The 24,145-nt window shown below is 43.2% G+C and overlaps 11 protein-coding genes across 11 annotated transcripts; 4 read left to right on the top strand and 7 right to left on the bottom strand.

Moving 5' to 3' along the window:
- Positions 1-226: 226 nt before the first annotated feature.
- BDB00DRAFT_782986 (uncharacterized protein) lies at positions 227-845 on the top strand (the record flags this gene model as incomplete). The annotated part of the gene is given in 3 exon segments (XM_053120344.1): positions 227-229; positions 241-466; positions 682-845. The coding sequence occupies 3 exon segments, from the start codon at positions 227-229 to the stop codon at positions 843-845; spliced, it is 393 nt and encodes a 130-aa protein (XP_052985741.1).
- A 1,179-nt stretch (positions 846-2,024) lies between these two features.
- Positions 2,025-2,799, bottom strand: BDB00DRAFT_866352 (uncharacterized protein; the record flags this gene model as incomplete). The annotated part of the gene is made up of 3 exons (XM_053126212.1): positions 2,025-2,273; positions 2,358-2,571; positions 2,654-2,799. 3 exons carry the CDS (start codon positions 2,797-2,799, stop codon positions 2,025-2,027), a joined length of 609 nt encoding a protein of 202 aa, XP_052985742.1.
- Positions 2,800-2,965: 166 nt separating this feature from the next.
- BDB00DRAFT_794134 (uncharacterized protein) lies at positions 2,966-5,662 on the top strand. Its single transcript, XM_053121285.1, has 5 exons — positions 2,966-3,153; positions 3,297-3,529; positions 3,611-3,839; positions 3,954-4,062; positions 4,132-5,662. The coding sequence occupies exons 1-5, from the start codon at positions 3,072-3,074 to the stop codon at positions 5,606-5,608; spliced, it is 2,130 nt and encodes a 709-aa protein (XP_052985743.1). The 5' UTR covers positions 2,966-3,071; the 3' UTR covers positions 5,609-5,662.
- Positions 5,663-5,728: 66 nt separating this feature from the next.
- On the bottom strand, positions 5,729-6,875 carry BDB00DRAFT_753114 (Endonuclease/exonuclease/phosphatase; the record flags this gene model as incomplete). The annotated part of the gene is made up of 2 exons (XM_053118666.1): positions 5,729-6,613; positions 6,714-6,875. Coding segments are annotated over 2 exons (1,047 nt in total), but the record flags the coding sequence as incomplete, so codon positions are not given.
- Positions 6,876-8,017: 1,142 nt separating this feature from the next.
- On the bottom strand, positions 8,018-9,272 carry BDB00DRAFT_866355 (uncharacterized protein; the record flags this gene model as incomplete). The annotated part of the gene is made up of 2 exons (XM_053126213.1): positions 8,018-8,397; positions 8,492-9,272. 2 exons carry the CDS (start codon positions 9,270-9,272, stop codon positions 8,018-8,020), a joined length of 1,161 nt encoding a protein of 386 aa, XP_052985745.1.
- Positions 9,273-9,495: 223 nt separating this feature from the next.
- Positions 9,496-10,926, top strand: BDB00DRAFT_2689 (kinase-like domain-containing protein). The gene is made up of 3 exons (XM_053116729.1): positions 9,496-9,889; positions 9,972-10,285; positions 10,368-10,926. Exons 1-3 carry the CDS (start codon positions 9,719-9,721, stop codon positions 10,627-10,629), a joined length of 747 nt encoding a protein of 248 aa, XP_052985746.1. The 5' UTR covers positions 9,496-9,718; the 3' UTR covers positions 10,630-10,926.
- Positions 10,927-12,162: 1,236 nt separating this feature from the next.
- Positions 12,163-12,969, bottom strand: BDB00DRAFT_782992 (uncharacterized protein; the record flags this gene model as incomplete). Its single annotated transcript, XM_053120345.1, has 4 exons — positions 12,163-12,384; positions 12,446-12,569; positions 12,622-12,670; positions 12,912-12,969. The coding sequence occupies 4 exons, from the start codon at positions 12,967-12,969 to the stop codon at positions 12,163-12,165; spliced, it is 453 nt and encodes a 150-aa protein (XP_052985747.1).
- Positions 12,970-14,958: 1,989 nt separating this feature from the next.
- BDB00DRAFT_782993 (kinase-like domain-containing protein) lies at positions 14,959-16,984 on the top strand (the record flags this gene model as incomplete). The annotated part of the gene is made up of 3 exons (XM_053120346.1): positions 14,959-15,494; positions 15,569-15,806; positions 15,884-16,984. 3 exons carry the CDS (start codon positions 14,959-14,961, stop codon positions 16,982-16,984), a joined length of 1,875 nt encoding a protein of 624 aa, XP_052985748.1.
- Positions 16,985-18,587: 1,603 nt separating this feature from the next.
- Positions 18,588-20,204, bottom strand: BDB00DRAFT_866358 (S-adenosyl-L-methionine-dependent methyltransferase; the record flags this gene model as incomplete). Its single annotated transcript, XM_053126214.1, has 7 exons — positions 18,588-18,802; positions 19,101-19,140; positions 19,269-19,307; positions 19,384-19,536; positions 19,637-19,733; positions 19,870-19,901; positions 19,977-20,204. The coding sequence occupies 7 exons, from the start codon at positions 20,202-20,204 to the stop codon at positions 18,588-18,590; spliced, it is 804 nt and encodes a 267-aa protein (XP_052985749.1).
- Positions 20,205-20,435: 231 nt separating this feature from the next.
- On the bottom strand, positions 20,436-22,541 carry BDB00DRAFT_2883 (uncharacterized protein). Its single transcript, XM_053116801.1, has 6 exons — positions 21,481-22,541; positions 21,286-21,411; positions 21,141-21,202; positions 20,899-21,032; positions 20,565-20,822; positions 20,436-20,444 (listed from the first exon to the last, which is right to left on the bottom strand). Exons 1-5 carry the CDS (start codon positions 22,282-22,284, stop codon positions 20,773-20,775), a joined length of 1,176 nt encoding a protein of 391 aa, XP_052985750.1. The 5' UTR covers positions 22,285-22,541; the 3' UTR covers positions 20,436-20,444; positions 20,565-20,772.
- BDB00DRAFT_753225 (40S ribosomal protein S7) lies at positions 22,483-23,365 on the bottom strand (the record flags this gene model as incomplete). The annotated part of the gene is made up of 4 exons (XM_053118683.1): positions 22,483-22,603; positions 22,697-22,924; positions 23,026-23,108; positions 23,216-23,365. 4 exons carry the CDS (start codon positions 23,363-23,365, stop codon positions 22,483-22,485), a joined length of 582 nt encoding a protein of 193 aa, XP_052985751.1.
- Between the last annotated feature and the right edge of the window lie 780 nt (positions 23,366-24,145).

Raw genomic sequence — 24,145 nt, forward strand, 5'->3', positions numbered from 1 at the left:
AAGCAATTCGAGCACACTTCGCAGCCAACGTTGAAGCCCGTTGTGAACGTTCTGCGAAAGGGCTGTCAACTCGCTGGAGTCGAACTTTGCAGAAAGAAGTAGCAAAGTTCACTGGCTACCACAGTCAGGTCCTGAACCTCAGACAGAGTGGACAGAACGAACTGGGTCAGGTAAATACACTATATAGAGTATGAATAGAAGCATATTATACAGGACCTGATACGTAATGGTAATTTCTAGCTCACCCAAGCGAAGGATATGTACCTGAAGTTCGAGAAGAAACCTTTTGGTTTCGAGCATTGCTGGGAAGTTCTGCGCAAGCATGACAAGTGGGGCGCAAAGGCAAAGGAAATCAGCGACAAGCGTAGCGGCCCCAAGAAGGACAAGAAAGGGAAGGGCAAGGAAGGAGCCGCTGCCGCTCCTAATGTTGTCCAAGAAGGTGTGGATGGTGGATCTTCGTCCAAATGTAAACCAAGACCCACCGGAAACAAGAAGGCAAAGGAGCAGGAGGCTCTCAAACGCAGCTACGAGCAAGCAATGAAAAATGAGCTTGAGAGTTTCTCGCAGAAACAAAAAAGAAGAGGAAGTTTTTCGAGCAGCTTGTAGTTGTAGAGAAAGAATAGAGAAAGGAGGAGAGAATGGCTTTTTCATGTCACGCACTTTCACTTTTTAGGCTTTGAGATTATGACCTTGGTGTCCTCCTTATCGAAATGTTGGTGCGAAGAAGAATCTTCAACATGGAGCCTATTAAATTTCGACATCCTGCACCCTTGGTATCTCCTCCAAGTTCTCCTGGGTCCGCTCGTTCTGGTTCCATGTCTCCTTTGACGTCACCTGGGTCCTAGGTCGCCTAGTGGTCCACGGAAACAACAGCAGCAAAATCCTGGTGTCCATCCCCCTCAAAAAATGTCCAAACGGAGATAAATGTCAGTTTTTACATACAGTAGAAGTAGTAGATTCAACCACATCATGTGGATCTCTTCCCTGATCTTCATCGTCATAATCGTTTGATTAGCCCCTGGTGTCTTGATGTTGCCACCAGGTATGCCATATCGCCTCTCTTGGGTAGAGGGTGGTGTAGTAGATGTTGTACTCTTGTAAAGCCTGTCACCAAAAATGAAGCACATTATCTACTCACAAACGAGACAGAAAAACTTGCCGAGTAACATTCAAGAAACCATGAACATGTGTCCCGTAGAAAAGTACTGCAAAAAGATTTTACAGTATGTTACTCTATCACCAAGGTTGTTCTTAAGTATAAAGAAGAAAGACCAACATGTTTAAATCGGGCGGGCAAAAAAATAGCAATTTGGAGCGTGATAATCTCCGGGTAATGATACATTTTACATACAGTAAAATGGAGAATGATAGCTAACCTAGAATGGGTAGTGGTATATTGACGGTGTCGATGTTTCGGGATTGTTAATGGAAATGCGCGATAAGATTATGGAGCGTCTAGCAAATAATAAAACCTGTCAGGGGCGCCGGCCCCGAACGACTTCGGTCGAGGCGGGTGGCCTTTCTGAGCTTGCTCAATCGGACAGTAGGTTCGATTCCTGCTGTCCGGATACAACATCCTTCCTGTGGTTCCTTTGGTGAAAACTGGTCATCTCGCGGAAATTCCTGTGACAATCTGCATATAGCCCTCCCTGACGATCAGTTTGGTCCATAGTAGCACACCAGTGTGCCTTAGTCGTTACTGGCAGTTTCTGATCTTTGCACACTATAATTAATGATACCCGATTAATGGTTTCCTTACAGAAAAATAAATAAAACCTGTTACTCCTGATGAAGAAGTATGACGAATGGGGTAAAGACTCCGGACGAAGATTACAAGATAGTCTATTACTATATACAAAAAAGCAAAATGAGTAGGGCTCTAGCAAAGATGGGAGGGGGTGATCTCCCCTCTTTTTTGTGTGTCTATGGAAAAGGTAATATGATATATGTTGGATGTGACGGTAATGGTAGTAGAGAGAGATGAAAGAGGAGGAACAGATACTCTCAAAGGTTTCTGGGTTCTATCATTTTGTATAAACAGCATTGCATCTGTCGACAAAGGCTTGCAGCATCATCTTGGACACTTGTTCAAAAAACACAGTGGAAGCTTGGGCATGGAGTGGCGAAGCGAATTCAAACCGGATATTAAAGTCGACATAGCACGAAGGATGATGTAATGCATCGGGCTGATTGAGTTTGTGTGCAGGCAAATTGGGTGTGAACCGCCAGGTCGTGACAAGCTCTTTAAACAACGATGCATCGCTCGAAACGGCCTATATTAGATTCGGTATTCGGTTAAAATTTAGTTGATGGTGCGATTGGTGAGCTCCAAGTATGCATATAAACTTTCCATGTACCTCGACGAATTTAGGGTGCTCGCAGGTTACTTGGGAGGTATACTTCTCTTCAAACATTTTGAATCCTATGCCGAGTTCACCATCAAACACCGTCCTTTTGGTTTGACCAGAAACTGGACGAGCACTGTAAACACGAGAAAACGTGCAGAAGGGGACAAATTGCTCGTAATCTTTGACATTGGAGACTACATTGTACACTTGTTCCTGTGACAAACTGTTCTTTCGTCAGCCCTCCCGAGAAAATTCACACATACGCATTCGATATATATATATATTTTAAGCAGAGTAGTCCCTACTTTAGCAATTGGCGTTCGGAATGTTCTTTTCGGCTCGAAGGCAAAATGTCAGGCATGCTGAAAAATAAACGATTACAGGAGAAGTAAGGGGCAGCATTGGATCGCGAGGCATTGGGGACGCGTGATGCCAAGACCCTGAGCACCATTTTTCTTTCTTATGTCTATAAGGTATGTTTTCCTGTCAGGACAAACACCAGGCGACAATCCCAGCAAAGTTAATTGGGGGGTTTGGATTACTCGTCACATGGCACCGACGTTACACATGCAGTCTTTTTTTATATACACTTTGTTCTTCTAAATTTATTCTCCCCTTTCTCTTCCCTTTCTTTCTTTTTTTTTCTTAAAAAAGCACGACCTTCTTTTGATAGTCTTCCATTAAACCATACATAAACTTTGATCATAGCAGAAATAGACCCGCATGTTTTTGGCAGGGAAGACCAAGGAATTCTATATTGACTTGCAAACCAATCGCTACTACAAGCCAGGAGAGGCCATTAAAGGTAATATGCTTTTTTCGAAGGAGGAATAATATAAAAATAGAATCCAATAAGCTAGGAGAACAACAAAGGTTGCAGAAATGTAAGATAGTGTATGTATATACAATCTAACATCACCAATCTCGAAACAATGATGGGTTGCATAGGGGATGTTGTTCTTGACCTTGCAAAAGCGAGAAAGATACACCATATTCGAGTAACACTAGCTGGTGTCGTACAAGTTGGCGCCAACACCCTGACTTTGTTTAGCCGTGAATGCCAGATCGCTACTGCCCCGGACGAGTCAGGCAGTGCACATCAGCTGGAAGCCAAAAGCAACCGATTCCCTTTTGAGCTTAGCATTCCCGGGTCCAGTGCAGAACTTCCGACGAGCATGAAGGTAAGAAAAACTGTTTCCGCGTTTGTTCATTGTATAGTATGGAGTACTTGGTACATTCTAAATTATTATTTAATTATACAGCTGACACAACAAAGCGGTGTAAGGTACACAATCACTGCCGTACTCAAGATTCCATATACGCTGGTACAGTCATGGTCTCCTCAGGACAGTCGAGAGATATCACTTGTCGAAGATATTGATGTAAGTCTCCCCGAGTATAAAGTCAAGGCCCGGGCGGATGAACAAGTCAAACACCAAGAGAATACAGCGGTAGTTTCGATGCATATTCCCAAAACCGCCATTGTACGAGGTAAAGCATAAATCCAAACAGGTGGGATTGCGAGGGAACACATAACATATCATCATCAGCATCACACACACAAACCCATCTGACTCGTTCCCTCTCTCTCTTGTATCACACCAGGCGACATCTTGCCTGTTACAGCAATTATCAAACATTATAAGGATTTTGTAAAGCCAAAGGCGGTAAAGCTCAGTTTGGTGAGACGGTTCTATCTATTCGGCAAGGGCAAGTAAGTATTACACTATCAACTGGAAGAACGATGGCTTATATCAATCGCTGACGCGCATGATTCTTGTAGAAAACAATTGGTTGAACAACGCACCATCAAATCACGTGTATATGATCTGGAACTGACGAGCGATAACGAATACAAGAATGAATTTGTGGCAAAGATATTCATTCCACAGTCTGTGGCACCAACCACATCTTCCAGCGGCCGCATCTTGCGTGTCGACTACACGGCACATATCTCGGTCGATCTGAACACGGTGGATCGTGAGGATCCCCGCTATTTGGAGTCTCATGCTGTTTATATGGACATTTTTGTTAAAATCGGTACAACGCCCAAAGCAGAAGTATCTATTGACAGTGACGAGGAGAGTGACGAAGAGGAACCGGCCGAAGATGAGCTTCCAGAGCTGTCAAAGGATATGGAGCAACTCGATTTGAGCGATGAGCGCGAGGATGGTCATGAAATATCTTCGGTCTATGCGCCAGCACCTGTATATGCATCGCCACCGCTTTCGTATGTGTCACGCGAGAACAGCATGACTAGAACTACTAATGCAAAGGAACTTGAACCTGCTTCAGCATCTTTATCAAGAAACAGCAGCGTCGCAAGCAGCAACACCACTAGCAGCAGCATAAGATCAGATCCACCAACAGCAGCTCTATCTCGTGATAATAGCGTTGCCAGTACCGCCAGCAGACGAAGCATCGCCGCCGCTGCTCCTGTTGCTGAGCAACCACCCGCGCCTCTATCTCGAGATAACAGCTTAGCAAGCACAGCTAGCAGAAGAAGTATTGCCGAAGTGCATGATCCCTTGTCACGCAATAGCAGTTTTGCCAGTACTGCAAGCAGTAGCAGAAGACCTGCACAGGACAACTACCATACAAGATCCAGTAGTCAACATTCTTCGTCCTACTATCAGCAACAACATCAAACAACTACTCCTCAACTACAACACCACCAGCTGCACCGAGACGAATCACTCCACAGTACCATCTCACACTCATCCACGCCATCCACATCGCCCTATAATAGCCCATCCACAAGTACGTCTGCATCACGCAATAACAGCGTGCGTATGTCGATGCCTGTTGCTATGCCAGTACCACCATCACAGCAACAGTTTCCACGACAACAGTCGCCATCAGGAATGGCTATGCCTATACCAATGCCGATGCCTCACGTACTACAGCAACCGACCTATCCACATCATCACCAACCCCCTCCCCCACAGCAATATTCGACATCACCACATAACCAGCTTTATTCCTCTTCTCCGCATAATTACCATCATCAACCACCGCCTCCAACAACATATTTCCCTGGACAAGAACCGCCACCACCTCAATTCGACGCACCATTACCTCCTCCACCTCCATCCCCTTTCAGCAATGGCAGCAGTCCCAACTTGCAAATGCCAATGCCGTTGATGCCTGGACCTGGACCACAACATTGGCCATCCCAATCTTCCTTCCATAGTCCACACATTTCCCACGACAATGCTCCTCCTCCTACTCCTCAACACCCTTCACCAGGTTACTGGTAAAACATTAAAAAACCGCCAAGTAGATCCACTGCGAATTAAACCACAATTTCCGGGTAAATAATATATTTTCTCCTTGTGAACACTGTATGTATGTTGGAATTTGCACCATTCTTTGTTTCTCTACCAATCGATAACTGCTACGACAGGACGATGGTCACTGATATACAAACGGTCATCAAACATGTTGGGAAGCACACCAAAGCGACGCACGGTTGCGTTATTTTGGTGATGATGCATCATCATGATATAATCGATCCGGAGCGGTGCAACGATTTCAGGTTCGCCAAAGCTAGTAAATGTATCGGTATCGCCATAGGGCCCGCTCAAGGTTGATCCACTTGGCATTTGATGTGTTAAAGTCGTTGCGAGCGCATACCGGGTATCCACAAACAAGTTTTCCTCTTGTTTTTGATTCTGTATGTTCTGCATGATTTGGCCAGGTCGTACTACGCGATGCGTCGGTAACGTCATTCCTTCCGTTGTGCGTACAGGCTTTCCTGTATGCGTAGCCACTTTGAGCTGTGTCTTTTGGTTGAGTTGATCAATGTTTTTCCACGTGGAGTTATCTTGTTTTGCCTGACCACCCGTCAGCGTCACGTATCCGCCATCCGCTTCGGTCGAGTTCAGGTCTCCCATCAAGATTAATAGCTCGTTTTTCTGGACTGCATGGTTGAGGATGACTTGAGCAGCACCCTTGCGCGACTCTGGTCCTTCATGGTCAAAATGGGCGTTGTAAACATGGAAGCGGGATCCATCCGACAAGCGACTAAACGTCACCACCGTGGCAATCCGCGGGTGCTTGGCGTCCCAGCCTTGGGTGCCTGGTTTGTCGGGTTCCTCCGAGAGCCATATGAGATGCCAGTCTTCCACCTTGAGTTTGTCCTTTTTATAAAAGACAGGACAGAATTCGCCTTCTTTCTGTCCGTCAACACGACCAGCACCTACCCATGCATATTCGTCACCGAGTATGGAGTCCAAATCCATCACTTGTTGATTAAACGGTTCCTATTCAAAAATCAGAAGGCCAAATTGAATATGTATTATTAGGCAACTTCTTGCGTGTGTGGGATTATTTTTGTGGTTGAACAAATACCTGAAAGCCCACGATATCCGGTTCCCACATCAATACCGTGTCGCCAACTTTCCACTTGCGTACAGACCACGGCAACTCGCCTTCAAATTTGGATGGCAGTTGTGGTGCAGAAGCAAACGGTTCACTGCCACCCATATCCAGTCGAAGGTTGAACGTCATGAACTTCATTTTTTTCTTCTATTTGTGTGGTAATATACACGAAAACGAGAAGAGGAGAAAAGGAAAGAGAAGCAAAAACCGGGATGAAACGCCATGGATTTCTGCATGATGACGACCCTTGAAGCGAGATTTTGTACCACCGACATTGGCACAAAATAGTACTAATGATTAGCGAGGTTTTTTCCGACATGGCGGTGATTGGCCCATACAAGACGATGTTATTAAAAATCACCTTCTCTCCTTCCATGCACCGAGGCACAAATGAAAGGGAATATTTGATCTACCCGTGAAAGTCTTTGGTGTTGACCCGCTGAGCAGGATTTGGTAACAACATATCATCTTACCCTAGTCGTAGAGTCAATCGACCGGCAGATAATTTGTCTCTATTTTTTGGCCATACACATTACGCTTGTCATAGTGAGCGCGTCAGTAATTGCATTTCGATCTTCTTCCTTTTTACAGAACATAACGGCTCTTTCAATAGATAGGTACTGAAAGATGCAATTTAACTAATCAAAGCTGATAGTTATAGCTCTCTATTTATATGTATAAATGATAATCATCATTTTCTTTCCCTTTCTTTTTGCCCATTTTCGGTAATCTACCTTTCGTCTTAACTTGGATGTATTTTGTTTTTCCGGACAAACAGTTTGAAGCCTGAGTGCTATCAATTGTAATGACGGGAACTCCCATTATGTAATAAGTTGGAATAGTGGTTTCTTGGCGAGATACCCCTTTGTGTTAGAATATAAGAAAGAAGAAAGTGCCGTACATCAGTAGGTTTCCATTTGACATGTGTTGGCAAAGGAAAACATTATAGAGACATAATGCTCTTGTTTTTTTTGTGCATCCAGTTTCGATAGAGGATAGCCAAATTCAACTGTCTATACCGTACCGTAGCTACTGATATTTCTATCCAAAGTGATTTTACCAAATAAATATACACGCTATGGATTTTTCGAACTTGGAGTTTATAACTATCTTTGATTTTTAAAAGTGGAGGAACAACAAAAAAGAAAAGCACGGGAATGATATGGAACAGGGGATAACATTAAGGAAAACATGAGAACAAGAAAGAAGTAAATAGTAGTATAGACTACCTAAGCAAAAGTATGGGCATGTATCATATGTGCGTGAATGTATCAAAACTATTCGTTTTATAAAGCAAAGGGTGCAAAGATAAGTGTTGCAAGAATTGACATGAAGAGCCCGGCCAGCGCGTTTGCGTCCGTATTTGAGGAAGCGCCTGATACGTGAGGCGTGTGTTGTTTTTGCCTTTGCTGTGGTAAAGGATCGCTACTGCTCGGTGCAGATGATGAAGAGGCGAGGCTTGAAGAGGATGCAAGGGAGCTGCCAGCAGCAGCAGCAGAGGAGGAAAGCGTTGCGTTTTGAACGTTCTGTGCCTCAATAGGATCATTTAATGAGTCATGCGGCTCTTCATCGCCAAGGCATTCTGCAGCTGTTGAGAACTGATAACCGCGTTGGGTCAGATAGTTGATGATATGGGGCACTTGCGCAATGGATTGGTTGTACAAATCTATAACCGATTCCTCAACAATTAGTGCCCAGAGGAGGTGTGTAGACACATAGTGAAGCGATTTTCTTAGAAAAAAAAAAAGAGGAAAACTTACCGTGTTGCAGGCTGATATATCCAGGGTCCTCATGGGGGTTCAATCCAGTGTCAATGCCGGCTGCTGCACTCTTGAAGGCACCACGTATTTTCTTGGAAGCATCCGCGCGCATATACACATCGTAATCCGTAGGATCAACATTCCATAGCAAAACCTTGTAGCCCATAGAATTTAAAAGTGCCTTGACACGACCATCAGCTTCGCCGAAAGGAGGACGAGCATACTTGGGCTTGATACCAATGGCATCCTTGATGGCCTTCTCGGTTGCCTTCATTTCGTAAATGATTTCGTCGTTCGTCAAGCTCATCAAGTGTGGATGCGAGTATGTGTGCGAAGCAATTTGGTGACCTGCTTCATAGGCGCGCTTAACCACTTCGGGGTATTTCTCAACGTGGGATCCCATGACGCAGAATGTGGCCTTGATATCATGCTTGTCCAAGATATCGAGCAGCTGTCCAGTGTATTCACTGGGTCCATCGTCAAATGTCAACGCCCAAACGTGATCGCGCGGACAGCCATAAATATCGGCTGGGGTGGGTGTGTTGCCGCATGTCTCAAAGCATCGATCGTTTTCGGGTCCATCACAATCGACGTTCTCGCAAATACCGGAGCCAATGGGGCGGATGGCAACGTCGGGTACTTGGGCCAGATCGACTTCTTTCAGCCAAGCCTCGTTCTTAGGCACTTCGACTTCTTCGGCGTCACCTTGGGCAATAACCGTACTTAGTGTAAGTATTAGCAGGCATGCTGCAGCGAGCAAGAAAAACTTTCTGCCCTCCATGATGGGTTGTTGATTTCCTCGCGTCTTCTTGTCTAATCTAGTGACCCTTTATATATCATGAAAAGCAAAATGTTTCCGAAAAAAAAGCTTTTCGCCTCCTCGATATTGACAGCCTGTGGATGTGTTTGGTCGATATGACGACAGATCGTGTGCGCATTTAAAAACAATGAAAGCGAGTAATCATAAGCTAGCTTCATTTTAAATAGTTTAAGCATAAGATAGTAGAGTGAGAAAAGTTACTTCTTTTTTACTCTATGTGTTTTGACAGACACCTCAATATCAAAAGAAGACTCGGGAATTTCATGCAGTTGTTGCAAGCAGTGAGTTGCAAATGCAACCGAAATTGACAGTTGTGTCTCTGCCTTCAACTTTTTGCTACGAACCAAATTTCTAAAGTGAAGAATTGACCAACACAAACCGTTGGCCATAATAAACAAGCTATTACCATGGAAGGCATGTTCTCAACAGTGGAAAAGCAGGTACTCGAGACGCGGCTCGTTGCTGTCAAAAAGTACAAAAAACATCACGGTCAATTGGTGCAAAGACACTACCAGCGGGAGCTCTGGGCATTACGGACCATGTCCTTGGAATCTGAAGCCGAAGCACGAGAGAATCACGTACGCAATATAATCAACTTGCTATTAATCGCTAAATCGAGATGAACCTCAAGACATGCTGCTAAACTGTTATGTTGATTAGGTCATTTGTTTACTGAGTGCCGATTCAACAGGTGGCGCTCACTACTTGACCTTCCCTTACTATGAGTATACGCTTATGAATTTTGTGGAAGACAGAGACCGCCAGTTTGCTTTGAGTGCACTGTACCAGATTGCACAGGGGCTCATTTTTCTGCATTCGCAAGGAATTGTTCATTGCGATCTGGCTCCTACTAATATTTTGGTCGATCATGACCAACAGGTGGTCATCGCCGACTTTGGGTGCGCCCATCTGTATTCTTCAAGTACAACATACCCAGACTCTGGCTTCAACTCGATGGAAGAAATCGGTACCAGGTATTAAAAAGAAAATATTCATCTATTGAGTGTGTACTTTGCAGAGTTTTAAGAAATAACATTGGGTGTGCCTTTTTGCTAGATACTATAAAGCACCTGAGCACTTGTTCGGATACCGTGTGTATCAGCCGGCAACCGACATTTGGTCACTTGGCACTATATCTTGTCACCTGTTACTAGGACATCCGATATTTGATGGACAAAGCGATTTAGAACAAATTGGAATGATAGTGCGTTCGCTAGGCCCCCCTCCTATTGAAGTCAAGGAAGAGGTAAAGGAAGAAAGCCAAGGATGTGATCGGGCGGAGGATACACTTTCCAGGCGCAACAACAACGATAGTTAAAAGAATACATTCTAGGAAATGAGCATGTACCCAGACATCGACAAGTTGATCTTTTTTGGGGGCGATTCTCTACTAAGCCAACAAGACAGCGATGATGACGATAGTGGTGGCAGTGACGAGGATGACGAAGTGGATGCAGCAGAGGAAGAAACACTTCACGGTGAAAGTGTTCAAGCCAATATTGCAAAGATGCCCAATGCAAAATCGCTTAGTTTAGGATCAATATTGAATGAATCGTTTGTTGCACGAGAGGATCAAGTTTTGATCCGCCGTATGTTGACATGGTCTATCAAGGAGCGAATAACAGCCAAGGAGGTAAGATGCCAGTAAAAAGTGGCCTATTACAAGGAGGAAAAGAGAGGGGCAAAGAGTATTTTGCAAAAAGTGGGATACCCGTTTTCTGATTCTCACGGACCTGCTGTTTTCTTCGTAACAACGGACACTCATAAAATGACAAAAACAAAGATCTCCAAGCTAGTATATCCTGTCCAATAGTCATGGAGCATTGACCCAAATTTGCTTGGCCGTTATTATTGCAGTTCTTGACTCATCACAAAATTGATGTCATATCATACAATTTAACGCGGTGGTAAAAGTCAGTTAGTCAATACAAGTACTGTACTATATCAGTCTATTTGCAGAAAGAAGCGCGCAACTCATTTCACACCAGCTTTTTCATGCCAAAGGTGCCAGGACATCTTCACTAGCGCATTATTAATGTCTTCATTATTCTTGGCCTCCAGGATCCCCACCCCCATCCTCTTGATCATCGTCCTCGTCTTCGGTTCGCTTCCTACCTCATCCTGATTATTCAAATCTTGCTCTTGGATTTGCGCCTTGATGCTTTGGCCTTGCTATTTGGGCAGCGCAGATCAACTGTTCTTGAGTAAATGTCACCACCGCTGTTTTTACGTATGCCACATAAAAGCGACACAAATTATTTCCAGCGCTATATTTAAGATCGATGACACGGCCCACTATGTGTTCCCAATCTCATCGACTTCTCGCTCGTAGTGTGGTCGGTATAGATAAGCGTACTCGCATTGCTGCTATTGAACTGTATGATAGAAGATACACGTAGTAATACAGAAGAATCACGTATGTCTTACCGGCAGATAGGGCATTGAGACGTTGGTGTGCGCGGATTATATACAGCATCACAGCACCAAAGGATAATTCTACCTTCTCGATTATTCGCGATGGTGCGCCGAAACTTTTACTTGTTGGTAAAACTGCAAGACAACCTCAATGTTAGTAACAAGGAAACTTAAACTTTGAATACAAAAGAGCAAAATAAAGGTACGTAACATACTTGTGCTCTCTGCAGGTGTAAAGGTCTTGTTCATGTTAACCAACACTTTAGTGGACGGCTGCTACAACCCGTTGAAGGCAAACAGAGCATATGATGCTGGTCCTCAATTCGCCGATCACGACGACAACAGTCCGCTGCGCCAGTATGCCCCAGAAAGTCTGAACAAAAAAGAAAAAGTGAAACGTCGTTTAATACACCATGTTCACATATGGCTGTGATGTTTATATTGTTGCCCTGATATTGAACACAATCATAAACTCCACCGACAAGGGCTCAAGTCTTTTGATCCCTTGAAGCCGGGCATCTCCATAGCCGACAATGATAGGCAACGGCGGTTGATAATTAGGATGACGAAGCCGCTCGCGTTGTGCCGCGCGACGGTGATCTTTGCGTTCCTTCTTTGAGCTTTTGGGGAAGGATGCCATTAAAAAACAAAACGTGGGCTATTTCTTGCCTTGATGTGCAAGATATAATATCTCTTTTATATAGTCATACGCTACTTACATCGTCTGGGCCAGAAATTCCCATCAGTTTGCTTGCTAAACGCTCGATGGCAGAGCGACGGGCGCCAAAGTACCTCAACTGCATCTCGCGATGTTGACAGTCGCAACTAAATTCTCCAAAGGCTCTATAAATAATGCTGTGAGTATTACGGATTGTGGAAATAATATAATACTTACTTTTTGTGAGATTCGCCTATCATGCGAATATAAGCCTCGAAACCTTGCACTGTGTGTATCATACAATAAGAAAATTCGCTCACATCCGAATAAACAGCTCGTGTATGTTCGTCACATTTTGATAAACACAGGTTTTTAGGGCTCGTTAGACCAAGTTCAAGACGAAAGTGTTTGACCTCTTTCGAGCTATTTGGTGACCGCTCTGTAACTGTAGTTAAAAAAAGCAACCAGTGAATAAGTCTCGGGATGCAAGCGAGCAAAATAGGAAATGAGACTGGATGAAACTGTACCTCCTCGTATTCCTGTCCTGAGCCTCTTGAACGTCAATGACACTAACACGCCATCCATTTCAATATAATTATTGAAAATTTGCGGTCCTCGATTTTCTTGTGGCACCTCTCCTCTACTACTTGGAATTTAAGAAACACAAGTTTGAGTATATAGCTGTCAAAGAGGGAAGCGTTCAGAAGCAATATATGCAGCACTCCTATATTAACTGACCCAGTAGGTCCCAGTATGTTGGTATTCTTCTGGTAACATGGTTCAGGAAAAGAGATACTCCCAAATCTCTTCCATTTGCACCTCGATAAGCTGGCAAAACTACCGCTCGCTGTTTAAAGAATTCCCGTCCGCTGTTGGCTCTCCTGGGCGCTAACACTCGCAGTTAGATTTGCTTCCTTTTAAATGTGTATATATAACACTTCTAGAGTGCAGAAAGTAAACTTACCAATACATGAGGTGGCAGTGTGATACACATTTGGTATTTGGTAGAAAACTCAGCGGTCAATAGGCATGTGCGTTACTTGCTGGTGCTTGGCTACGGGTAGCAGTGTTTACCTCGATCTGCCGTCGTGCTGGACAACGCGTTGCAGAAGCCTAAGGTAGGACCTTGTCATTTGAATGAACATAGCAGCTAGTTCTTGGAAAGCGTTTTGGATTATTCTACTGGGAACTCCTCCCTTGTTGGCGAACGCGACTTTACAGTGTCTATGGCGTTAGATTATGCATAAAATTGACGTATCCGCCAGATCTATACTTCTGGTAGCAGGCGATCATTACATGACAATAACTTCCCAGCTGATGCGAAAAGTATGCCAACGCATTATGATAAGCATAACGTTTACGTCGTATGGATTCTACAGAGGCATTTTTTGAAAAGTGATTTATACAGGAGAGGGATGAAAATTTGAGAAACATAAATTGATGAGTATTAACGTTTCAACTTATAGACAGGCGAGTAAATTCCAGCTCAACAAGTAGCCGGTAAGCAAAAGTACGTGTATAATGGTGTTCAGTGTTATATTTTTTTACTGTACACATCCGGCAATATGTTTTATATAATAATAAATCGTTGCCTTAGAAAGCTTCTATCAATTTTTCATGGAAACAATAGGTCCATTGCGCTTGTGTACATAATCATCGCTCCATATGACGGTTGTGAAAGTACAGTCGTCTGCTCAGTTATATTGTTTGGTTGTCCAGAAGAGCAAGCAAGGAATATTTTTTCACATGTATTAGTTATTTATGGGTTGCTTATTGTCAAAGAACATGGCTATCAAACCCGACATTCAGTCACTTCTTTCGAACACTATGTCGGATAAATAAAATTTTGCCTATAGGCCTTAAAAAAAAGAACATGGCAACGCAATACAAGAGTCTATTCAATTTCGTTCCACTGCTACGAGACATAATGACCAGCAGTACAAACTCTGTTTAACCCTTACCTGCTCCTCCTTCATCTTACCTCGGCACCACACTTTGTGCTCACCATTTGTCATCATTCTGATGATAAGCTCTTTTTGACGTGAAAGAAATCAAACATTTGGACAAAGCATAGAATATTAACTTGACATACATGGAGAATAGCAATTATTCTTCACGAGAAAATTTTGCTGCTGTAAAAATTAGCATACAAACTTATCGTAGAGTAGAGCCTAATATGCTATAAAGCACACTTAATTCTTCCCTTATTAACCAGTGTCACTTGTAGAAGTAATAGTGCAATTCACTCATGATTTGATTTGTATATATCGCCCATACACAAGTTTCCGATGTTACCGTCGCCGTAAATCATTTGAGGCCCCTCCATTTCCAATGCTGTCGGAAAAGGGGACAGAGGTGCCGGTATTGGGGTTCGCCCCAACTGTCTCCGCCAAACACTTCTCTCATTGGATCCTGCGGGGTCCATTGCCCCCAACAAACCCAGAGATGGACACTCTAGTTTTGTAACGCTAATATTAATCCCTCACTTTTCCCCCAATCCTTTCTTACTTCCTTTCCTGTTTTCTTTCCCCTTGATCAATTAATGCATATTCGCCGTTTTATAACCTGATAATAATGGCCGATTTTGCTGATTCTCTTATCAAGAATCTTGGCCTGCACGCAGCCCCACGACTCTCGTCGCCTGTCAACTTAAGCGACAAGATTGGACAACTTGGCGAGACCTTGCGCTATGCTCGTACATCCTTGTCGCTTGCGTCCTTAAGTCAAGCTTTGATCGGTAGTCCTGCAAGTACCTGTGAAGATACCGCAGCAGAATCATCTACCGCCACTGCTCCAGTAACACCACCTGCGCCTGAACACGCCAAGGGACGCTTGTCTATCAACTTGACAGAGGCTCGCAATCTTACCATTGCTGATCCCACTAAAGCAGACATTTACTGTCTTGTCCAGTACGATAAAAATGTATTTTCAACTAATGACCAAGTAACTCACGACAATGACGGCAACAATAGCAGCAGCGACCAACAACAACAACGAACAGCACCTACAGCCAGTATCCCTATCCCTAACGCTTCACAACGACGTCATGTCGATGTGTTTCAATTGGCAATGGAAGTGAGCTGTCCTAAATGGCGTTACAACGCAACCTTGTAAGTACTAGTCGACTTTTTCATGTTATTCTCGGTTTATGTTTTTTTTTGACACAGTTCTAAATTTGGATTAGCGACGTGTGCAACGACAATGACGAACTGATTGTTCACATTTATGACCGTGGCGACCGTCTGCCGAATGGTGACGATCGTTTTTTGGGTATGATCTCCGTCAAACCTTCGTTAGTTCCCAAAAAGATGTTTGATCAGTGGCATCGGCTTGTGCCACGCGCAGATGAAGCTTCTCAAGCTTACGACGGCAAGGTCACTGGCGAATTACGCTTACAAATAGAATATACCACTGTGGGTCCTGTAAGTTAACCTTTATATAGTAATAAATGGCCGGGCTATTTTATACTCTTACTAAATGGCTCTAATGAATGTTCTAGGCAAAACTGACACCAGAGGCCTTCCGCACTGTACGAATGATTGGCCACGGCTCGTTCGGCAAAGTATACCAGGTCGTTAAACGCGACAGCAAGCGTACCTATGCCATGAAGGTGTTATCAAAGAAGCTGCTGATTGCCCAGAACGAAGTCACTCATACCATAGCTGAACGCAACGTGATGATCCGGACCATATCCAATCCGTTTATTGTTACGCTCAAATTCAGTTTCCAGACCGCTGATCACTTGTTCCTGGTCATGGATTATGTGCCTGGTGGCGAATTGTTCTCTTACCTGCAACGGGAGCACTACCTCAACGAAGATCGTGCACGGTTCTACGTTGCTGAACTCGTATGCGCGCTTGAACATATCCACATGCACCAAGTCGTATATCGTGATCTGAAACCCGAAAACATCTTGCTGGATGCACAGGGGCATATCGCCCTTGCGGATTTCGGACTATCCAAAGAACTTAAGCGAGCGAACGAGACGACTACTACATTCTGTGGCACGTCAGAATACCTTGCACCTGAGATGGTGCGGCAAGAACCATACACGCAGGCCGTTGACTGGTGGAGCTTAGGCATATTGCTCTATGAACTGCTTGTAGGCGGCGCTCCTTTTCATTCTGTGCATTTGGACGTGCTTTATCGCAAAATTTGCAAAGCACCGCTCAAGTTTCCCGCACAACCTTCTGTATCGCCGGAAGCCAAGGATTTGATTGCCCAGCTCCTTGATAGAAACCCTGCCACACGCGTTGGTGCTGAGCAAGTCAAGGCACACCCATTCTTCAGGAATATCCAATGGGATTTGATCGCTCAAAAACAAGTCAGACCTCCTTTTAAACCTGTGCTAGCAAACCAACGACAGACATCTTCTTCATCATCGCTCCAACCACCATTCACCATGAAGCAACCACCATCATTCCTTGCCGTACGAAAGAACGCCACAAGACCCTCATCACCACTTAGCTCATCCAACCAGTCCGCATTCAGAGGGTTCAGCTATGTTCGTGACGACACCGCAAGTATTGCTAGCAGCCGACGTACAGTGGCTTCTTCTTTATTCTCGGATGATGAAGATGACGACGATTTTTGGTCATAATGTGTATAGTTTTTGCTTTTGCTTTTCCCTCATTCATCTTTACATGCACTTTTTTTTTCTTTTGTATATATGTTTTCTTGTCTACTTTTTTATATGATACCTCTTCATTTTTTGGGTTTTTTTTAGTATTCTATGTCTTCTTCTGTATCCAGAGTTGTACTGTAATGAGGAATAGAGTATTGTTAATGATCCATGCAAACATCTAAACCCCACTGCCATGTAGCCACTCGGCAATTTTTGTCTAATAAACGCTAGCGTAAACGCCTTCTATGTCGTATGTAACTTAGTCAAAGGTGGTATCTTTTCACAAGGAGGAAATTGGGCTCTAAAAAATGACCATTGTCATTACTGCAGCTATTATGGTGCATTGCTCGCCGTTGGTGATGGCTAAGAGTATGTCTCGCTAATTTGTAATCATATCTCTGGCCTTCGTCGTGCTTCGTGAACAGACAGTTAGTCCCGATTGCATGTTCCAGGGGTTATTCTCTCTCGTCGAATACGCCGTTCAGTACCGCTACTAGGGCAGTGAACCGGTTTTCTAGCGCTGCTAGTCGTGCTGTTGTATTGTGCAAACGTATACTGAGAATACTTTCGGTCAGACTTTTAAAGTGCTGTATTAGTACACCCTGCAGAAACTTGCCTAAGTGCGTCATGAAGAAAATTACTGAGTTAATTCAGTGTTTTTTTGAAGAGACCGAGTGTACGATTAACTATATATACTAGTTGCAGAAACATATACAGCAGCGGGCAGATCTGATGCTAGCATTAGCAGCAAGTATAAATATTGTAGTGCAGATTTTGGTGGTCATTTAAGTATGTAGATACATGTGCCAACCGAAGGGGTCAATGTGGGACTTCGAGAACGATGCTAACAAAAGATACTCGTTCTCTATACCCGAAAATTGTAACGACCAATCGATAGCCTTTGATGAAACGACCCATCTACACCAGAAACTCGTAAATCTACCTACAAGAGCTACTGTGACTTACTCATTTTCTACATATATTGCTTATCGATTGGAGATGAGACTATTTAGTTCTTACAGCTTACTATGTATAATATCACTGATTTATGTAACACGTGAACATTAGGGAAAAATACTCAGGTATCCCAAATACGCTGGTTAGCCATGTACAGCACAGATGATAAAGCGCGCCATACTTAACTTTTACGCATCTTCGCTGTATAAAGCGAGTGCTTATTATGGTTTCCATTGTATTTATAATCATGAATTATATACATCTGCAGATGGCTGTCCCATAAGCAATGTTAACTTTTAGTGGCAAATAACATATGGTTCAGAGCGACACTGTCTTAGTAGCAATGTTATATCGTAACAAAATGATATATGAAGAACATATGTATAGGAGAGACCAACATACAGTAACATTTTGAGAGAATTAAGTCATAGCTTTGTTTGCCACGTTTCCTTTATAAAAAAATGGATGTTTTTTATAAGAGTAGCATACAAATTACATTAGCACTAGAGTATCTGTGTAAAGGATTGTTAAATATTTTTGGTAAGTCAAGCTTGTCTGGGTATGCGAAATAGTGGGTTTTTTTTAGTTTCTTTCTATATCTGGGATATACATAGCAGCCATTCTAAGTCGAAGGTTCCTCAACAGGCTTTTGTGCAAAACATACACCGTAGGACCACATGGCATCTGGTTGTTTTTTCATCTCAATGCCAAGTTCCTTGACAAATGCAGGCCATTCTTCGGAAGGAATGTTTAGAGCTTTAGACAAAATGGGCTCTGCACCGGTAAAGATGCAACAAATGTCATGGATAAACTCGCGTGTCAATTGGTCTTGTTTAGCTATAAAAAGTACAAAGTAATAAGTACACAGTCAGCATCATGCACACGATACAATTTGAACGTTTAAAGTAGAGAAATTTACCTAAATAAATGTCTTTGAGTTCTTAGTGAATAATGTTATAGTTGACGCTGGCCATGATCTTATCCATCTTTTGAGAAACAAACGGTTCTTGCTTTCGCTCATACATCATGTCGATAACTAATCGTTACATGACTCGGGTTCATTAATACATTCGATAAGGAGATGACGCCAATGATAAGCACTCTGCCCTGTATATTTTGTTGACGCTACACTTACATGCTTGTCCAGCCTTGTTTACAAACTCATTTCCTTTCTCCTAATTTATACAATTAGAAAAGACAAACCAAAACGCCGATTAGAAACATTTGCATGCATGTGTGCGTCGTTGACCTTTGACAAGCAAACATTGTCCTTAAGCCATCAGAAAAAACAACTTTGGCTTACCAGCATGCCGGCTTCAACAGATTGAGCACATCCGCCAGGCTTTAGAATACGATACACTTCACGCCACATGGCAGGCCATTTGGTCCTTACGCAAACCGATCAGTAGCAAACGCACATAGACAAGATCAAAAGAGTTATCAGGGTATGGTAAACCTTCCATAACGTTGGCAACCTTGAATTCAACATTAGTCGGTCGAATTTCTTTGGGAAACACGTCGACCATATCTACGCCTACGCATTGTGCGTTTGGATTTTCCGTTGCGAAGTCCTGAGTTTTGTGACATCCAAAGTAAGAAAAGGTATTAGACCCACTCTTTGGGTTTTTTTCGGCCATACTTTTTTTCCTGGATGTTGTCTTTTTGTCTTACCATAATCCAAGTCCCTGGTCCACAGGCCAAGTCTAAGACTTTTGCACCTTCATCAAATGGCGTAGGAATGAGTGGGATACCCTTTGCTACGACATTGCTGTTTGTGAATAATAATAAAAAACGAGAATGATATCGTTAGTATAACAACTTAAGATCCTCAGTTGCATCTTTCCTTGTACGTATGCAATCTGTGCTCACTGTGTCGGAGAGAACGAGAGAAAAGAAGAGCTTACCCTTCCAAAAATGTTTTCAACGCAAAGTGTTGCTATTATTGTAATAATAATACTTTTTCAGTAATTTATGCCTTCAATTGAACTAGAAATTTGTGCATAATACATACGCCGATCAAACGGTCCATCTCTTCGTCATCATTAGGAAACCAATATGTCGAGTTGGAAATTTGATGGATACGACGTCTGACGCTCGAATTATTAGAAACAGTATGTTGCTGACTTTCGTCAATTGTGCCTTCCTGTTTAGAAGAGGTCGCGGTCGTCGTCGTAGATGCGGACCGAGGGGTAGGTGTGGCTGAGGATGATTTTCGCTTCGATGATAGTTTATTGCCCATTTTCTCTACACGCATGTGCACAGTACACACACACAAAGGAGTAAGTTGAAAGGGGAAGGAAGAGTGGGAAAAGAAGGGTTTGGGACGCACATTATTCCAGATGAGTTAAATATACCAATAGTCGCTTCACCGCGCTCGGAATCCGAATTGTCTTACAAAAACTTTATCGTCTCATTAAGTCAAATACCGTATGTATGACGCACCAGCAAACAAGAAACTGGTAAAGACAATAGCATAGAACTGGGATGTGGTTGTATGCTTAGCACATCGATGAGGGTTGACGTACATGCAGGCTAATTAAAAGTCTAAAAGCAAACAAAGTGTCAAGCGATGCGCATCTCTTGACTATATTGTACTTACTGCAGTGAACTCAACCCTTGTTTGTAAACACACCGAACATAACCAAGAATCGATCATCAAGATTCATCTCAGATGGTGGCACAAAAAGTCTTTTTTCCCTTATCATTCGTATGCTTACAATAATATATGGGAAATGCAGCACGAGAATATATCCGCCTGATGCTGAGTTGAGAGTGACGACACCTTTTCTTTATTATGCAGTAACATTTTACCGTGCAGCACCTAATTCATCTACAACAAGATGGCCTGCTTTCATACCTAATACATAGTGTTTAGTTTAAAAAAAAAATGCCAAGTTTTAGGAAGTCTCCCGTGATGTAGAAAAAAAACCTACTTTCGCTGAGAGCGGCAGCATGGGCTGCCGACTTTCTCTTTGATTTATGTTTCCTTTTCTTATGGTATCGAATCACTGAGACAGGCACGGGAGCCTTGTGGAGTAGGTACGTGGATACAGATCCCATGAGCATTCTAGATCATTACCTTTTGTGTTAACGATTTTGACAGGTCATCATCTTAAAAAGGTTTATCCACCAAATGTGCGCTATTTTCCTTTGATGAATTGAAATCAATATTTACCCTTTCATAGTGCTACGTCCCCGGCAACCGCACACAACCATTGTCACTGGTAATTCGTTAATCTATTTATATTGATTTTAACATGCAATCCAGGAGTTACTGTTAAGACAACAATAATAAGGCGAAAGGTTGTTGTTAATGATACCAAATTGTGTAAAACCTCCCGAACATGACCACGAGTAGCCACTGTCACCAGCTTCACGTTAAAGAGAAGCATATGGCTTAACAACTGTTTTGCTCTCGCATTAAGCGTTTTCGAAACACCTTGTAGCTGTTACACATCATTCATATTATTAGTATTACCTTCACATGCGCTCCAAATTACAATTAATTGGCTTACCACTTTTGCTGGAGTCATGTCTAATTCTGCCAAATCTTGCTCTTGGCTTACTACAGTAACAACGTGGATCTCATCATGGTCACGTAACATCGTTCCCATTGTCCACTCCATCGCTGAACGGCTTTCCTTACTAAAATCGCTGGCTACGAGATACACACGTGGTTTGCGATGTGGCTTTTGCTCTGGCGTGGATTGTCCGTAATACTGACTCAAAGTGACACGATCAGCCTGTTCGTTGCCTATGGGCTCTGTAAACACAAGTCGTCGATGAAAACGTTGTGTAGATGACGACGAAGAGGAGGCGGTGCTGTTGAGACGATTTGATACTGGCTCGGGTGATGGGATATGTCGATTACGCTCGGTTGTTTTCAATAGCTGCTTATCCACAATTAAATCTTCTTCTTTGTCTACTTCTTGCAATTCATGTTGATGTTCCTTGAGTTCTTTAGAGAGCATATCGATTTGAGAAGCAGAGGATAATGATGCTGATGACGTTTCGCCTTCATCTTCGTCCGAGCTCGATGACGAAGATAGCACTGTTGGCGTTTTATTGCGCATCAATGGCGACAGTCTGTTTTGATCTGGTTGTGGATGGGTGATGGTAGCTTGTGGGACAGCTTCATCTTTTGAGTCGACTTGGTTAAGCTCATCAAACTCTTGTTGTTCGCTAGGTGATCGTGGTAGTAGCGGTTGACTTGGCGAAATGGTGACAGCGGGTGCAATCTGCTGAGTGTGATCATCATTGATAACATTGTTATCGTGCTTGTGGTGATGGTGGTGATGACGATGAAGTTTGCTTCTCATGTGGATAAGAACAATTTGAATATGGTAAAAAGAAGAGAAAAAACCGCAGCTTTATACAAATGTTCCCTTCAACCTCCCTTGTCATTCCAATCTATGCGACCCCCTCCTGATAAGCACACGGCATAAAAGCAAAAACAACTTGTTTCAGATGGAGAACAATTTTTATTACATGGCAATTGGAGCGTCCCTTAAAACAATTTAGAACGAATCAGTGGCAGAGAACTCAAAGACAACAGCCTTGCCAGTGAGCTTCTTGTACACAGCAGAGAACGTATCCAACTTGTACTCCAACGAGGTGGCATCCTTGGCATCCAAGAAACTAATCAATTATAAAAAGCGCATATATCAGCATCCGTGTATACTCTTTCAATCGCTCCCACTTAAGACTATATAATCAGTAAAGGTCACTTACACCTTGATGGTCTTGGAACCGTCAACCTTGACACGGGTGCGCTTGCCAACGATCTCGGAAGGATTGCAGAGGTCTTCCAAGAGGGCATCGTGGACAGCAGACAAGGTGCGGGATCTGGGACGAGGCTGCTTGGGGTTATCGCGACGCGAGGGCTTGGGGAGGATACGGCGCTGAGCAACGAAAACGACGTGGCGGTCAGAGAACTTCTTCTCCAATTCGCGGGTCACTCTGTAAGAAAAGAAAAAACAAACAAGCACGGAGTTAATCAATCATATCGAGACAAAACAAAAGCGTTTTTTGCAGCATGCCCTATTTTCTTTTCTAATTACCTAGCCTGGATCTTGGTCCATGCCTTCTGGGAAGGAACGGGGACGAAGATGACGATGGCCTTCTTGCCACTGCCAACCTCAACCTATGATAAAACCAAACAAAGTCAAGTCTTTAATATTCTTGCCCACGACGAGTTCCTTCTTTTCTTTTGCCGTAACAGTTGTTTAAGTATATTGAAGAGTAGTTTACCTCCTTAGCGGTGGTGATTTGAAGGGGACGCAAGTCCTTCTTCAACTCGGGAACGTTGTTCTCCAAGTCAACGAGAGCTTGAGCGACGGTAAGCTCGAATTCGGTCGTGGGCTGTGCACCAGCGATCTTGGTAATCTTGTGAGAAGCCATGCTGTGCTGTAAGAATGCAAGAGAGAAAGAGAAAGAGAGAGGGTCAAGTCAGAATTATTTACCATCTTTTACGAATGTTGAAATTGGCCCATTCATAATTTTTTTTCTTCTCTCCTCATATAGTTTCCACCCATCCATCCATCTATCCATCCAACTTCGTTCATCTATTCTTTAATTGTTGCATCCATCGTCTCTAGGGCTTTTGTCGCTATCGTATTTCCCGTTTCCCCCTTTCACCATCCCACCTTAGTGTTATACGTACACGACGCGATAGAAAGGGAGGATTCAACCAGTTCTGCCCTCACAGCCATCTTCGAATACGAGGCGGAGTTTTTAATATTTGTCGGCTCTTTTTTTTCAAGCCATCGGCCAGCGCTGTGGAGTTCTTTGACAGGATCTGTCAAACTCCCACCACCAACGGTTATGGCAGCATCACTGTTTTTTGAAATATTCGTGTTGATATTAGATGGCATCGGAATTCCTAGTATAATCTTTAAAAATGATATAGCCCCCAATCCATATTATATAATTCCTTAGTATGAGTTACCATAAGGGCTACAACTGCGGTATCTATAAGACACAGAGAATAGATAGGCTTTTTTCTTTAGTTTTATCGGTAGTATACAGGCTATAAAAACATATAAACCAAATTATGCGCGAATTGTGTATGGTCAAGCATAAACTGCTTGCGCTGATATAGCACCATTCCATTGTTCTGCTTTATCATGAATCCAAACGGTACAGTATAGGCAGCACCATAAAAAAGCTTATCCAGATCAA

This window comes from Zychaea mexicana (assembly GCF_025766255.1).
Source record: "Zychaea mexicana strain RSA 1403 chromosome Unknown BDB00scaffold_1, whole genome shotgun sequence".
Classification (NCBI taxonomy): Eukaryota; Fungi; Mucoromycota; class Mucoromycetes; order Mucorales; family Lichtheimiaceae; genus Zychaea; species Zychaea mexicana.